Source organism: Jaculus jaculus, chromosome 2, assembly GCF_020740685.1.
Source record: "Jaculus jaculus isolate mJacJac1 chromosome 2, mJacJac1.mat.Y.cur, whole genome shotgun sequence".
Lineage (NCBI taxonomy): Eukaryota > Metazoa > Chordata > Mammalia > Rodentia > Dipodidae > Jaculus > Jaculus jaculus.
Genome location: NC_059103.1, coordinates 173,176,799 through 173,192,438, shown reverse-complemented (window position 1 = coordinate 173,192,438; position 15,640 = coordinate 173,176,799). Strand labels below are relative to the sequence as shown.

General features: G+C 38.8%; 1 protein-coding gene across 4 annotated transcripts in view; it reads left to right on the top strand.

Annotated features, from left to right (window-relative positions):
• The window catches only part of Rrm2b (ribonucleotide reductase regulatory TP53 inducible subunit M2B), a 145,589-nt gene that overhangs the window by 43,464 nt on the left and 86,485 nt on the right, over nt 1-15,640 (top strand). For 3 of the 4 annotated variants that reach the window (XM_045144281.1, XM_045144280.1, XM_045144278.1), the window contains exons 8-9: nt 2,612-2,725; nt 5,753-7,401. In XM_045144281.1, the coding sequence (XP_045000216.1) occupies nt 2,612-2,725; nt 5,753-5,905 (267 nt within the window). In that variant the 3' untranslated portion in view covers nt 5,906-7,401. Of the gene's footprint in view, nt 1-2,611; nt 2,726-5,752; nt 7,402-15,640 lie in introns of those variants that run through there. The other variant, XM_045144279.1, reaches the window with a different exon arrangement.

Genomic DNA, 15,640 nt, shown 5'->3' with positions numbered 1-15,640 from the left:
GCATGATCATGGTGAGGTTTTGGGGAGTCATGTGTAGGATATGTGTGCTATGGTGTATGGTATATGCATGTGTATGTTCATATGGCACCCGATGTGCTTACCTTTGGTGCCCCGTACGCACACCTGCGGCAGCCCGAAAAAAAAGTCAGCTATCCTTCTCTGTCACTTACTCACCTGCCTTTCTTTGTGACAGATTCCTGACTCTGGACAAGGGTTACAGAACCTTTTGTGTGGCCATGCACAGCTGTTGACATGGATTCTGGAGATTTGAACTTGGTGGGGAAGGTGTCAGGCCCCCTCTGGCCCTCCTGCTTACACAGGAAGCACACTTAACCACCGAGTCATCTCTCCGTCCCTCATGCCTGGCTTTTTATGTCAGTGCTCTGAATTGAACTCAAGATCTCATGCTTGTGTAACATTCTTGCCCACTGAAAGATCTCCCAGCAATATATTGCTTATTGATACCGTCTTTAGTTTGGGTTAACCTTCTCCCCACCATCTCTCTCCTCTAGTCCCTTACCCTGACCCCACTTTGACCTTTCTACTCCCAGTAGCCGCCCCTATGCCTGAGCTGGCCTCGAGTGACTGCGCTAAAGCTCTCTTCCCACGTCAGCCTTCTGTCAGTGTGCCGCTGCATCCAGATGTATCTGACTATGAAATTATCACTTTGTAGGTCTTAAAAAATTAGCACATTTATATAGTCAGTTTGACAGTACCAACACGATATAGTACATTTTTATATAGTATATAGTATACATTTATTATTTCTTTTTATAATTTGGCTTTAAGGTCAGTGTTTATTATATATCAAAGACTTCTATTATGGTAAAGTCCGTTTCAGGACTATTTTTCTATTAAGTTTCATGCCATAACATACTAGATTTCAGCTACTGGAGAACACTGATAGTTTGTTTATTGCATAGTTTAATAATCTAGCTGCGTACCTAACTAAAGTATGAACCAAATGTTCATAAAATGAGTCACTAAATGAATTAGTGAAGAGAAAAATATATGGCAAAGACTAGAAAAATTTTTATATTCCATTTAAGACCTTTTGTTGTTTGTTTTTTCAGGTAGGGTGTCACTCTAGCCCAGGCTGACCTGGAATTCCTCAGGTTGGTCTCATACTCACAGCTGTCCTTCTACCTCAGCCTCCCGACTACTGGGATCATGTACTACCATACCCAGCCCATGTTCCATTTAGAATGTGTGTTTTTCACTCTAGAACTATTTTAAAACAAAATTTGCTTAACTTTTTTCGTACTGCATTGTTTTATTTATTTTTTTTTTCTGGTTTTTTGAGGTAGGGTCTCACTCTAGCCCACGCTGACCTGGAATTCACTATGGAGTCTCAGAGTGGCCTCAAACTCACAATAATCTTCCTACCTCTGCCTCCTGAGTGCTGGGATTAAAGGCATGCGCCACCACGCTTAGCAGTACTGCATTATCTAATAGGCAGTTTTTATATTGGGAGGGGAAAAGCCAAACGTGTTTGATGTCAATCATTTTGAAAATGAATTTTGCAATTAATATGCTTTTTTATTAGAAAGAGAGAATGTATATGGGAATGCCAGGGCCTCCTGTAAGTGCAAGTGATCTCCAGACACATGCACCACTTTTTGCACCTGGCTTGTGTGGATGCTGGGGAATCACACGCTTTGCACCTTTAACAGCTGAGCCATCTCTCTGGTCCAATTCATATGCTTTTATTTTCCTCTATTAACACTTTACAGTATGCCTCAGTATAGTTGGGACTTCAGTTTATCTCCAAACCTCCAAATCCATTTTTGTTTTCCTCATGTTCTTTGTTGGTTTGTCTCTCTTCCCGCTCCTGTTCACAGTGAAGCTCCCATGATGAACCTGTGTCTGGATAACTTCAGAACAAAGAATCTTTTTGTTTCTGTTGAGAAAAACCTGTGAACCCGATTCTACACAAATTACCTTAAAAGATCCAGTATTTTGGTAGTTTCTATTTATTTTTTGGCCCATTGAGAATGTGAAATATAACTAATAATAAGTCAACATTTATTTTAAAATGGCCATCATTTACCATGTTGAGTTTATCCTAGCTTACATACTGTGAACAAAATCAGTATCTTAGAATATTAATAAATCTAAACCTCTCCTTGTTACTTTTTCCAAGACTGAAAGAAGGCCTTTAAGGGGCCACACTACACTTCCAGTGTCCTACTTCTGTTAGCCAGACCTTCTGAAAAGTTCCACAGGAGCTTGAGGGATGGCTTAGCGGTTATGCACTTGCCTGCAAAGCCAGAGGGCCCAGGTTCAGTTCCCCAGGACCCACGTTAGGCAGATGACCAAGGGGGTGCATGTGTCTGGAGTTCGTTTGCAGTGGCTGGAAGCCCTGGCGCGCCCATTCTCACTTTTGCTTACTGTCTCTCCCTCTCTCTGTCTCTGACTCTAATAAATAAATAAAAATAAAAATAAAAAAAGTTCCACAGTTTCCTAAAACAGTGCCACCAAGTGGGCACAAAGTGTTCAAACACATAAGTCTGTGGGACAATTTCAGATTCAAATCTTAACATCCTCTATTTGGAAAATGCGTACTTGCATAGCATTCTTTGCACCTTATTCTGTTTTGTTTGTATTCTAGGAGTTTTTAACAGAAGCCTTGCCAGTTGGCCTCATTGGAATGAACTGTGTTTTGATGAAACAGTATATTGAGTTTGTAGCTGACAGATTACTTGTAGAACTTGGATTCTCAAAGGTAAATGAAGTGTTTTAAAGCATGTTACTACTAACTGAAATCTTAGATAGTCAAATAAGGTCCCTAAAATGTGTTTTACTAAAACCATTTATGTCTGTGGCAAGTCAGATGAGTGGTATTTTTTGGTAATCCTACCACTTAGGAGGCTGAGGCAGGAAAATCTCAAGTTTAAGGTCAACCTAGGCTACATAGCAAGACCCCATATCAAATAAGCAGATAGATAAATAAAGACTTGTTTTGTATGAAAAAAAAAAGTTAGTTGTGTAAAATTCTTTGAAATAAACTGAAATTGCCAACAGCAGTAACAGGCTGGTAAATATTAGGGTGAAGAAACTCAAGACATTACTTTGTAATTATTGTAGTTTATTCATTTTCAAGCAATCGTATTGAATATACCTGTATACCTATCCTCATGTAAATTCTCACCTGCTTTAATACAACTTCAGAGTTAACACTTCCACACAGGGATCAATTATTAGGAAGACATTAACTGTCATAGCTTGGCTGTATGTGCGTGCATGCTCACATGGTGGGGACCAAATTCAAGACCTTGTGTGTTTGGGGCAAGTACTTTACACCCTTAGCCCTGATTTGACTCTTTAAGTTATCTTGTCTGAGTTCGCAGATGTTTTGAAGTTTTCTGTTATTTTATCAGAAACAATATACCTGAATTTCATAAGAGATATGGTTTTCATATGAATTTGGGTTCCACCATTCTTAAGCTATATGGCCTTTGGCAAATTACTTAACCTCAAGTTTTCTTATTTGTAAAATGGATATAAAAATAATACTACTACAAAGGATTGTTGATTATCTTGTTTGCCCAGAGCACCTTAAATGTCAGACACATCCAGTAAGTATACAATAAATGATACTTTGCATTCAACATTAGTTTAACATTCATAGACTATAAGCTTAGATTATGTTGAATGAGAAGTTTTATGAAATTCATGATACTAGAGGTAGTTATTACCTTTCTTGGTAGTACATTTATATTATGGTAACCACAGATACACTTAATTGAGTCATGTGGGACAAAGGGATTTTTTTTGGTAAGATAAAATTTTTATATTTATTACTTTGGTTGTTAGGGCCTCCCTAAATTTATTATTAATTATTAATAATTAATGAGAAAAAACAAAATTATAATTCAAGTATTTCCTTTAAGGAAATATAAGAAGGAAAACCAAGACAAACGTGTGTGTGTGTGTGTGTGTGTGTGTGTGTGTGTGTGTATGTGTGTATGTGTGTATAGATAGATAGACTGGTTGAATGCATTGATATTTCTTTCCTACTTATGGTCAAGTAATATCTTTTTACATGGATATACTAAATTTTATTTACCTACTCATCATTTGGTCGACAGTTGGGTTGTTTCCACTTTTTTGCTATTATATATAATGTGAATATATGTGTGTGTATGAACTTTCACATACACCTTTTTTGTAGATATTTTTATTTCAGTTTGAGTGTATTTCTAGAGGTGAAATTGCTAGATCATTTGATAATTCTGTGTTTAATTACTGAAGGACTGCCAGACTGGTTTCAATGGTGTCTGGGTAATTTAACATTTCCATTAGCATATGAAGCTTCCAGTTTCTCCTCATCCTCACTAACATTCATTATCTGTCTTTTTTATCTAGCCAGCCTACTAGGTATGGAGTGGTATTTCATTGTGGTTTGGGTTTGCTTTTCTCTAGCAATGGTGAGGATCCTTTCCTATGCCTGATGGCTTTTTCTGTATTTTCTTTGAAGAAATACTTGTGTATCTGTTTGCTCCTCTGCCTATTTCTTCTCTTTTCTTTTTGAGGCAGGAGTTCACTCTAGTCCAGGGTAGCCTCAGATTCACTGTGATCCTCTTACCTCAGCCTCCTGAGTACTGAGATTAAAGGTATGATGATCTAGCATACAAAGTCATGAGTTTCAGGGCTGGGAAAATGGCTCAGCAGTTAAAGGTACTTGCTTACAAGGTCTGCCGGCCTGAGCTCTCTTCCTAAACCACCCACAGAAGCTGGATGCAGAAAGTGGCACAAGGATCTGATGAGTGTTTGCAATAGCAAGAGGTCCTGCACACCCACACACAAAAAAACTTGCAACTAAATAAAAAAATTTCATAAGTAATATGTATTCCCATAGCATTTTCATCCATGTGCATCATTATACACTGTTCTAATTCTTGGACTGTTTTTAAAATTGGTGTATTTGAATATGTTCCTACCTAGACAATACCTGTTAGGATAGTCTCTTATTCTGTTAGAATACTCTTAAATTCAGAAGCTGTCTTTCATTGTGTCTTGTAAATCACTAAAATATCCCATAGTTTCCATCAGGCTACACCTCCAACTGTCTTTATTACTGTTTGTAGTTTTAGTATCCCATGCTGCCCTTGAACTCTCTGTGTAGCTGAGGATGACTGAATTTTTTCAAGGCGTGTGCCATTACACATGTGCAGTGCTGGCAAACCAGTATGGGGCTTCATGCAAGTGAGGCTAGGCTGGCCCTCTGGCAACTGAGTCCCAGCCCCAGCCCTGCAGCTCGGCTTTTTGAATTCAGAAGCAGTAAAAATCCATGGCAGCATGTGTCTAAGTGTTTGTTTGCAGACATCTGGTCAGTGTGGATAGAAGTGATTTATCTTCCTCAATCATGATCCCTTAATGTCAGTTTTTTGATTATTTTCTCATGAACCTTTACGAGGTATATTTAGGAGAACAGGGCATTGGTGGTAATGGTATTTTGCAGATCACATGTATGTGACCATGTAACAGTAATAACTATAAATGTCATAGCTTTTATGCTGTATTGGATTTCTCAGTCTGCAAAAACAACTTCCTGTCATCTATTAAACATTCCATGAAATAGTCTCTTCCAAAGTTTCTTAAGGAGTTAGTAAGTGACCTTAGCCATCTGCACATTTGCAGGATCTTAGGGGACTACACATGCTGAGAGACCCCAAATTTGGTTTTTGTCCATTTTGTCCTTCTTATAGGATATAAGTTAAAGGGCTAATGATTTTTCTTTCTTTTTCAGGTTTTTGAGGCAGGAAATCCTTTTGATTTTATGGAAAACATTTCTTTAGAAGGAAAAACAAATTTCTTTGAGAAACGAGTTTCAGAGTACCAGCGTTTTGCGGTTATGACAGAAACCACAGATAATGTCTTCACTTTGGATGCCGATTTTTAAAGCCTTCCCTATGTAAAAACTGTAACAGGTCATTGGTAAATAACAATCTATTTTCCTCTGTCACTTTACAACTTCAGATATTTTCTTTAAGAGAATAGGAATTTGATAAGGAAAATTTAAAACAAAAATTTAAGTAAGTTGGATTTGTCTAAACACAATGAAAATTTCCTACATAACAGAGTCTAACCTAAATGGTTTTTTGTTCATTGGCATGTAGAATGGTGATAAAGCATGGCTTGAGGGATCAGGTACAAGTTTGAGGTTCTGCCCTTACTCCTTCCTGTGACCTTTGCCAAGTCAGTCAACTCTTGTAAACACTCACCTTTAAAATGGGTATAATGACAAGTCAGAGACATGACACAAGGGTTAAGATGCAAAACAGTGCTTAAATAATACTTCTACCTCTGCTATCACTACTACTAAATACTATTATTGGTAAGACAGTTATAGTGATATCATGATACAAGCTACTCCTCTCCAAAGTAACTGATTCTAGGTCATAGGGTCTAGAACCAGATTCTTTTTCTTTCTTTTTAGATTCTTGTACTTTGAATGTTTGCAGGAAGAATATAGAGATATCCTTAGAAAGATAATTCTCACCAACACAAGACTAACTACTTATAAGCAAAATGATTCCTCAGGAATTAAAAAGGTAACCATTGACAGATCTAGCTGTTTAGAACCAGGATAAATTATCATTTCCCAAAAGACCATTGTCAGAGCTGGTAGACCTAGATTTCTTTCTTTCTTTCTTCCTTTCCTTTCCTTTCCTTTCCTTTCTTTGTGTGTGTGTGTTAAAAAAGGAATTTGGTGGTGACGTGAGTTTGGCAAATGCTGTGCACTCCATCTCTTAGAATGTGCAATGAATACATCAAAGGAAGAGGTTACCTCATGAGCTTGGATATCCTACATATTCATCTGTTTCTCACCCATCAACATCTCCCACAGCTAAGGCTCCTCAGCACATAGATTAGAAAAAGCTGGCTTGGAATCATGCATTCTCACAAGAAATGGGCACACACACACAAGAGAAAAGTGTCACAGGGATCATTGAACCATTTGGGATTTTTGCCAAGCCAAGAAGTGATCTGAGGTTGACCTCACTGTATGTCCATGTGCACTTAAAATTCTTTTATGTCCCTTGTAGCATGTTTTAAGTGGAACTATGTATGTTGTATTGGTAACACAAGGTGAGGGAGATTGAGTCTTTGAGGGAAAGCAGAGCAGATACCAGGAGCCAGGATGTCTGGATATTTTTTCCCCCTGTTTATTTTTAGGAAACATCAACAGGTAGTCTGAGCCCCATGAATTAGTGGGTCCCTCCTCATAGAAAACAGTACTTTGTAAAATTACGGAAACTGAAATTCAGATATTTTTCTCTTTATATAAGCTTTAGCTTCATTTATTCTATAACTATTTGATTGATCAAAATTGGGAATTCTTTTTAAAAATTTTTTCTTTTATTTATTTATTTAAGAGTGACAGAGAGAGAGAGAATTTGTGCACCAGGGCTTCCATCACTGCAAATGAACTCCAGACCCATGTGCCCCCTTGTGCATCTGGCTAATGTGGGTCTTGGAGAATTGAGCCTTGAACTGGGTCCTTAGGCTTCACAGGCAAGCGTTTAACCACTAAGCCATCTCTTCAGACCCAAATTGGGAATTCTTTTTTTTTTTTTTTTGAGGTAGGGGCTCACTCTAGCCCAGGCTGACCTGGAATTCACTATGTAGTCTCAGGGTGGCCTCGAACTCACGGAAATCCTCCTACCTCTGCCTCCCAAGTTCTGGAATTAAAGGCGTGCGCCACCACGCCCAGCTCAAATTGGGAATTCTTAAGCTAAAGGATCAAATCATAATTTTATTTTTAGAGAGAATATCAGAAACCAGACATTTTGGCTTGCAATAATACTATTTATTTTTTCTGTTGTTCTTAGTTGGCCAAAGTTTTCTCATTGATCACCCAAAAGCCTTCTATTCTTGACAGAACAGCTGTTATTGAAACATCATTCATGGATGAGGAGTGTTGCAGTCAGGTTCATGTTGCTGGCAGAAAACACCCAACCAAGAGCAGCCTGTGGGAAAAACAGGGTTTATTTTGGCTTACAAACTTGAGGGGAAGCTCCATGATGGCAGGGGAAAATGATGGCATGAACAAAGGATGGACATCACCCTCTGGCCATCATCATCAGGTGGACAACAGCAGCAGGAGATTGTGCCAAACACTGGCATGGGGAAACTGGCTATAATACCCATTAGCCTGCCCCCAACAATACACAATCTCCAGGAGGCTTTAATTCCCAAATTGCTATCAGCTGGGAACCTGGCATTCAGACCACCTAAGTTTATGGGGGACACCTGAATCAAACCAGTACAGGGAGGGAGCGAGGATCAGAGGCACTTACTTGGCTAAGACCTTCATCAGTGTCCCTATGCTCTATTTTTAGAGGCTATGACACCCACTAAATTTAGTTCTTTGCTATCCATCTTGACTTGATTTTTGCCCATTTCCTTGTTAACTAAGTAGCATATGCTAGTGTAGTATTAACATATGATATTTTAATTAGAGTATTAAAATATCACAAGAAAGCATTTGAATATTTCAGTTAACATATTCCAAAGGATTTATCTGTTGAAAACTGATATCTGTATACCAAAATGAAAGAAAAAAGTTTTATTTTTATTTATTTATTTGAGAGAGGAAGGGGAGGGAGAGAGAGAGAAAAAATAGACATGCCAGTGCCTCTAGCCACTGCAAACAGACTCCAGGTGCATGTACCACCATGTTCATCTGACTTACATGGGTCCTGGGGAATTGAGCCTGGCTGTTAGGCTTTGCAGGCAGGCATCCTAACCACTAAGCCATCTCTCCAGCCAAAGAAAAAAGTTTTTGTAAAAGGAAAGTTATAGTATATATTCCCTAAGTTTTGAATCTCAGTATTTGTCTGAAGTATTGATAGGTGCCTTAATGTGAAGCTTCTTATGGTAGCAATAAGTGTAACTGTATTTGGAGAAAGGAGTCTTAATACTGGAAAACTGGTATAGTACACACAGCATTCTGTATTTCTTTCAGTGTCTCCAGGTTGCACATTGAGTTATTTATTATGGTTAGTATTTTTGTTCTTGATAAAGAATGAAGAAGTTAAGCCAGGCACAGTGCCACACACCTCTAGTCCCAGCACTCAGGAGACTAAGGTAAGAGGGTCGCTGTGAGTTTGAAGCCAGCTTGGCTACAGAGTGACTTCCAGGTTAGCCTAAGTTAGAGTATAATCCTGTTTAAAAAAAAGAAAAAGGAATGAAGAAGTTGTAGAATGTCTCTTTATTTTATTTTATTTTATTTTATTTTATTTTATTTTATTATTTTTCGATGCAGGGTCTCACTCTAGCCCAGACTGACCTGGAATTCACTAAGTAGTCTCAGGGTGGCCTTGGATTCACAGTGACCCTTCTACCTCTGCCTCCCACGTGCTGGGATTAAAGGCGTGTGCCACTATGCCTGGCCTAGAATGTCTTTTTAATATTATCTCACATGTAAAGAAATAAAGATTATGTTTATACCAATTTCTCTTTTTTACAGCACATGTATTTAAATCATTGCTATCATATTTAAGGTTAAGTATATTATTTAGGAATATAAGAACATAATTCTATGACAAACTGAATTTAGAAACATTTTATTGCAGCATGTAGAATCATGGCCTGGATGAAGTTTGTTGTTGGTGTTTTGTTTTGCGAAGTAGGGTATCATTCTAGCCCAGGCTGACCTGGAATTCACTGTGGAGGACTCAGAGTGGCCTTGAACTCATGACGATCCTCTTACCTCTGCTTTCCAAGTGCTGGGATTAAAGGCATGCACCACCATGCCCGGCTCTGGATGAAGTTTGGAGAAGTTTGTTCCAGGGGTCTTAAGCAGGGCTGATTTTTGTTGTATGATTATATACAATACAACAATAATTATTATTCTTACAATGTTAGCTGCCCCCAGCCATGTCTTGTTATCTGAGTATTTTATAGTTGTTTAATTTTAAAATAACCATATTATTCTGCTTTTTGCTATTTTATTATACCTTATTTTTCTTCTTTGAGTTATAATCTCTCCATATGGCTCATCCTGGCCTGGAATTTACTGTATAGAGCCCAGGCTGTCTTGAATTCATGGTTCTCTTGCCTCAGCTTCCCAAGTAGTGGGATTACAGATGTGTGCCACATACTCAGCTGCCACTTTATTATTTGGGAATGAAAAAGTGATTACTGAAAAAAATAGTTTACATATTTAAAAGGTAACTTAATATTTATAATTTTGCATTTCATATTTAAATATGCCCATGCCACTCTCATAAACACTCCAAACTTGCACTGTATAGCTGAAGGGCAAATGTCACAACTTCAGTGAAAAAACTGTTGGTGGGCTGCACAAAAGCCAAGTTTGTCCTATAACGAAGTGTTATATTGTCAAACTAGTTGCGATAATTGGTAGACAACTCAGAAACTCTTCCCCAGCAAAACCTGGACAAGACAGAGAGTGAAATGTGCTTGTTTCTCACCATTTCTAATGAAGTGGAATGTTCCTTTGTAACAGCTTTGGGATTGAAGGAGAATGGAGTCAAAATCCTGAAGGCTTAGATGAAAGGATTTAATCCTTCAAATCTGGGGCTTGCTTATTCTAAAGAAAATACATGTAAAAATGGAAGAATGGAGAATGAGTTCTTTAGAAAAGTAAATTCACAATATTAATTTTTATTTATTTTTGTGGTTTTTCGAGGTAGGGCCTTGCTCTAGCTCAGGCTGACCTGGAATTTACTATGTAGTCTCAGGGTAGCCTTGAACTTTCAGCAATCCCCCTACCTCTGCCTCCCGAGAGCTGGGATTAAAAGGCGTGTGCTACAGCATCTGGTTTAAATTAAAGTATTCTTAACTATGTTTTACAACTTTGTTTTGAGTTTTCCAAAAAAGTCTTCATTTGACAAAATTATTTGGCATCTGCTATATATTTAGAAAGTTTTATAAGATGTGGTATAACTAAACATATTTTACTAAAATAGATTATGGTCAATCTAACCTGTCTGTAGAGAATGCAAGTTTTTTTTTTCTAATGAAAGAAATTGTCATTTCTTTGATTCAGTATGTTAAAATAAACTGCTTATAACTGCATAATTTTATGAATGTTCTTTTAAGTGAGAAAGTTTTCTTTCTTTGAATCTAGCTGAAATCCCACAATCCATCATATTCCTTAGCCCTTGTGTCAATGACCGAAACTCTGTTCCTCCTCTGTTTTTGTTTGTTTGTTTGTTTGTTTTTGTACATAGAAAACTTCAGGAAAATCCCAGCATGCTGTACTTACCATCTTGTTGCTGGGACAAACACCAGAAGCAGCTTATGGAAGGCAAGGGTTTGTTTCAGGCTTATAGTTTGCATGGCCAAAGAAACTGGCTAACTTCATATATCCACAGCAGAGAGAAGAGCCAGAGCTCAAGCTAACTATGAACAGAGTAAACTAGACTCAAGACCTGCATCCTGTGACACACCTCCTCCCGCAGGGCTCTGCCAGCTGGAGACTACATAGGAAACTTAATCAAAAATAACCTACACTGAGCCGGGCATGGTGGCATACACTTTTAATCCCAGCACTTAGGAGGATTGCCATGAGTTCAAGGCCACCCTGAGACTACCGAGTGAATTCCAGGTCACCCTGGGCTAGAGTGAGACTCTATTTCAAAAAAACAACAACAACAACAAAACACCCAAAATAAATAAACTAGGCTCTGGGGGATATTTACATACACACAATTGCTTTTTCATATTTTCTCCCCTCTGTACCTGCATTTCCATTCTGGTATGTGTGTGGCAGTCTCACTACATGTAGCTCAGGGTGACTCAAACTCACTTCAGTTCTCTAACTTCAACCTCTCCAGTGCTGGAATTAAAGGTGTGAAATACCATTCCCAGCTGTTACCTTCATCCATGAACAACTGATGAAGAATCCATGTGTGGGGGGGTGTGTATGTACACACTTTGACACAGAGCTAGTCAGAAAAATTAGCAGTCAACAAAAATTTGACAGTTACAGGAGCTGTAAATCTAAAACCTAAGAATTTGGAAGTAGAATTTGAGGTGCAAATTTCTATGTATGATTTTTGCTTCATGAAGTCATTATAAACAGATTGAATTGCAGATATCTGGGACTAATGGCCACTTAGTTCTGGGAACTTTCTTTTTCTTGTTTTTGTTAACCCTCTTTCCTCCATCTCTTCCCTTGACCCTACTTAAGCTCTTCCCCAATCACTTTGATGGTCTCTTTCTGGCTTACTGATGTATATTGATTCTTTTTTTTTTTTTTTTTTTGGTTTTTCTTTTTAAACTTATTTATTACAGACAGAGAAAGGAAGGGGGAGAGAGAGATTGAAAGACAAAAAGAGAATGGATGAGCCAGGGCCTCTAGCCACTGCAAACGAACTCCAGACACATGCGCTATCTTGTGCATCTGGCTTACGTGGGACCTAGAGAATTGAACCTGGTTCCTTAGACTTTGCAGGCAAGCACCTTAACCCCTAAGCCATCTCTCCAGCTCCATCTAGTGATTCTTACTCCAGCTCATCTCAAAATTCGAAGCTAGGATCTGCACGTAAGAGAACATATGGCATTTGTCTTCCTAAGCCTAGGTTACCTAACTTAGTATAATATATCCACCCATTTTTTTGTTTTTATTTTTAAATTTATTTATTAGAGACAGAGAAAGGAAGGGAGAAAGAGAGATTGAAAGAGAGAAAGAGAATGGGTGAGCCAGGGCCTCTAGCCACTGCATACGAACTCCAGACGCATTGTTTCATTCATCATTTCATTCTTTTTTGTTTGGTTTTTTTTTTTTTTTTTTTTTTTTTTGAGGTAGAGCCTTGCTCTAGCTGAGGCTGACCTGGAATTCACTCAGTAGTCTCAGGGTGGCCTTGAACTCATGGCGCTCCTCCTACCTCTGCCTCCCAAGTGCTGGGATTAAAAACGTGCACCACCACACCAGGGTCATTTCATTTTTCTTTGGACCTGACTAAAACCTCATTGTGTACATGTACCAAGTCTTCATTATCCACTCACCAGTTGATGGGCACCAAGGCTGCTTTCATTCCCTAACTATTGTTGAATGGAGCAGCAGTAAACATAGATGAGCAGGTATCTCTGTAATAAAGTGTAGAGTCCTTAGACTATTGCTTAGGATGGTGTCACTGGGGTCATATTCATAGATCCACTCTTAGCTTTGTCAGAAAGCCTCATACTGATTTCCATATTGGCTACACCAGTTTACACTTCCACCAGCAGTGAATAACGGTTCCTTTTCCCTACACCCTCACCAGCATTTGGTGTCATGTGATTTTTTTGATTTTATTCACAACCTCCATACATATAGACAATATAATATCATGATCATGATCCCTCCCACCACTCTCCCTTTTCTCCTCTTGAATCCTCCCTCCACTGAATCCCTTCTTCCAATTACTCTCTGTCCTAGTTTGATGACATTATTCCCCACCCATTATGTGAGTCACTTGATTTTTTTCAATTAAATGTTTATTTGAGAGAGAGAGAGAGAGAGAGAGAGAGTGAGAGAGAATGGGCACTCCAGGGCCTCTAGCCATAGCAGAACTCCGGACGCATGTGCCACCTTGTGCATCCGGTTTTGCATGGGTCATTTGGCTTCACAGGCAAGTGACTTAACTGCTAAGCCATCTCTCTGGCCCACATTTGGGTTTTTTTTCGAGGTAGCATTTCACTCTAGCTCAGGCTGACCTGGAATTCACTATGTAGTCTCAGGGTGGCCTCGAACTCATGGCAATCCTCCTACCTCTGCCTCCTGAGTGCTGGGATTAAAGTTGTGCACCACCACGCCCGGCCTTTTTTTTTTTTTTTTTTTTTTTTTTTTTGATGATTGCCATTTTGACTGGATTGTGGTGGAATCTCAGAAGTTTTTATTTTCTTTATAACTAAAGATGGTGAACACTTTTTGTTTTTGAGTATATATATATTTTTATTAACTTCCATCATTACTGACAATAAACCATGGTATCTCCCCTCCTCCCCCTTTGCAACTCTATTCCATTACACCCCTTCTTCCTCTGTCTTTTATTTTGATGTCATCATCTTTTCCTCCTATTATGGTAGTCTTGTGTAGGTAGTGTCAGGCACTGTGAGGTCATGGATATCCAGACCATTTTGTGTCTGGGAGAGTGCACTGTAAGGAGTCCTACCCTTCCTTTGGCTCTTACATTCTTTTTGCCACACCTTCCGCAATGGACCCTGAGCACTCCTCTGTCACTTCTCAGCACATGGTGCCTCCTGAGTCATCCCAAGGTCATTGCCATCTGAAAAGAGAAGCTTCTTTAACCAAAAGTGAGAGTAGCATCAATATATGGATATGAACATTAAGAGAAGTGCTTACTGGGCAGTTTGGTGAGCATAGTATATACATTTAGCTAGATACCAGCAGACCTTACACTTCTAGAGCTCATGACTTCCCTTGTCACAGGTTTTCAGTATCAGGCATGTATTCCCTTCCATGGAGCCAGTCTCCACTCCAGTTAGAGAGCAGTTGGTTGGTTTCCCCCATAACAGACATGCCACTATTGCACCTGTTGACTCATTTGGCCTGACTGGCCCAACTTAAGGCTTGCAGTGTCCACTGTTGAGTATCTTCACTGGTGATTTCTCTCTCTCCCATTGAACTACATGCAACATGGCTTTTTCCAGTTTTCTGTCAGCTGGTCTACATGGAGGAGATTATCAATTCAGTTCCAGCAGGATTTCTCAGTGACCTTGCAGCCTAGTCATGTGGAGTCTTCAGCATTAAGCTCTTACCATCTATTTTTGGTGGGAAACCAAGGGCTTCGGCAATGGCCTGTAACATTTTGGGGGCATCAGGGGCCTCCCTGGCTAACAACTCACTGGAAGGTATCCCATCCCTGACACTGAAAATTTTCTAGTAATAATCTGTGGCTTTTAAATGCACACCATTGTCTAAAAAGTAGGCTTCCATATGACTTAGTCATACCCTCCTAGATTTTGATTAACCCTTTCCTGACCCTTCCTTATTCAATCTCTTCCGTTGACCTCACTTGGGCCTTTCCACTCCCATTAATCTGTTCTTCTACTAAAATATGTACAATATCATCCTCTTAAGTCCCCCCTTCTTTCTATTCCCTTTCTAGCTTACTGGCCGCTGCTACTGACTTATTTTTTTGGACTGAATTTTATTTTATTGTGCTACAAAGATGGAAATTCATTACTGCTTCTAATGTGGCAAGGAAACGTTCTTTTCTTGTCTGCTTGGTATTCTAGAAGCCTTTTGCATCTCATTCCTTAATTTTTGGAGATTTTCTTCTATGATTTTGTTGACAGTACTGTTGTTTTAGATCGAAACTAATTTACTTATTCTGTGCCAGAATGCTTATTTATGATCTCTTCATCATGTTCCAAATGTCTGAAAATTACCACTCATAGCTTTTATTAATTTATCTTTCTCTTTGTTGGAATGCCCTAAATTTCCCCTTAATCCATTTTATTAGTGAAGCTTTCTATGGAATTTCCTTTTTAAAAAAGTTTTTTGGAGATAGGGTATGTCTTTCTAGCCCAGACTGACTTGGAACTCACCCTTGAACTCATCAGGTCATCCTCAAACTCACAGCAGTCCTTCTCCCTCAGCCTCCAGACTGCACTACCACAACCGGCTCTATGGAATTTTTTTTAAATTAATTAA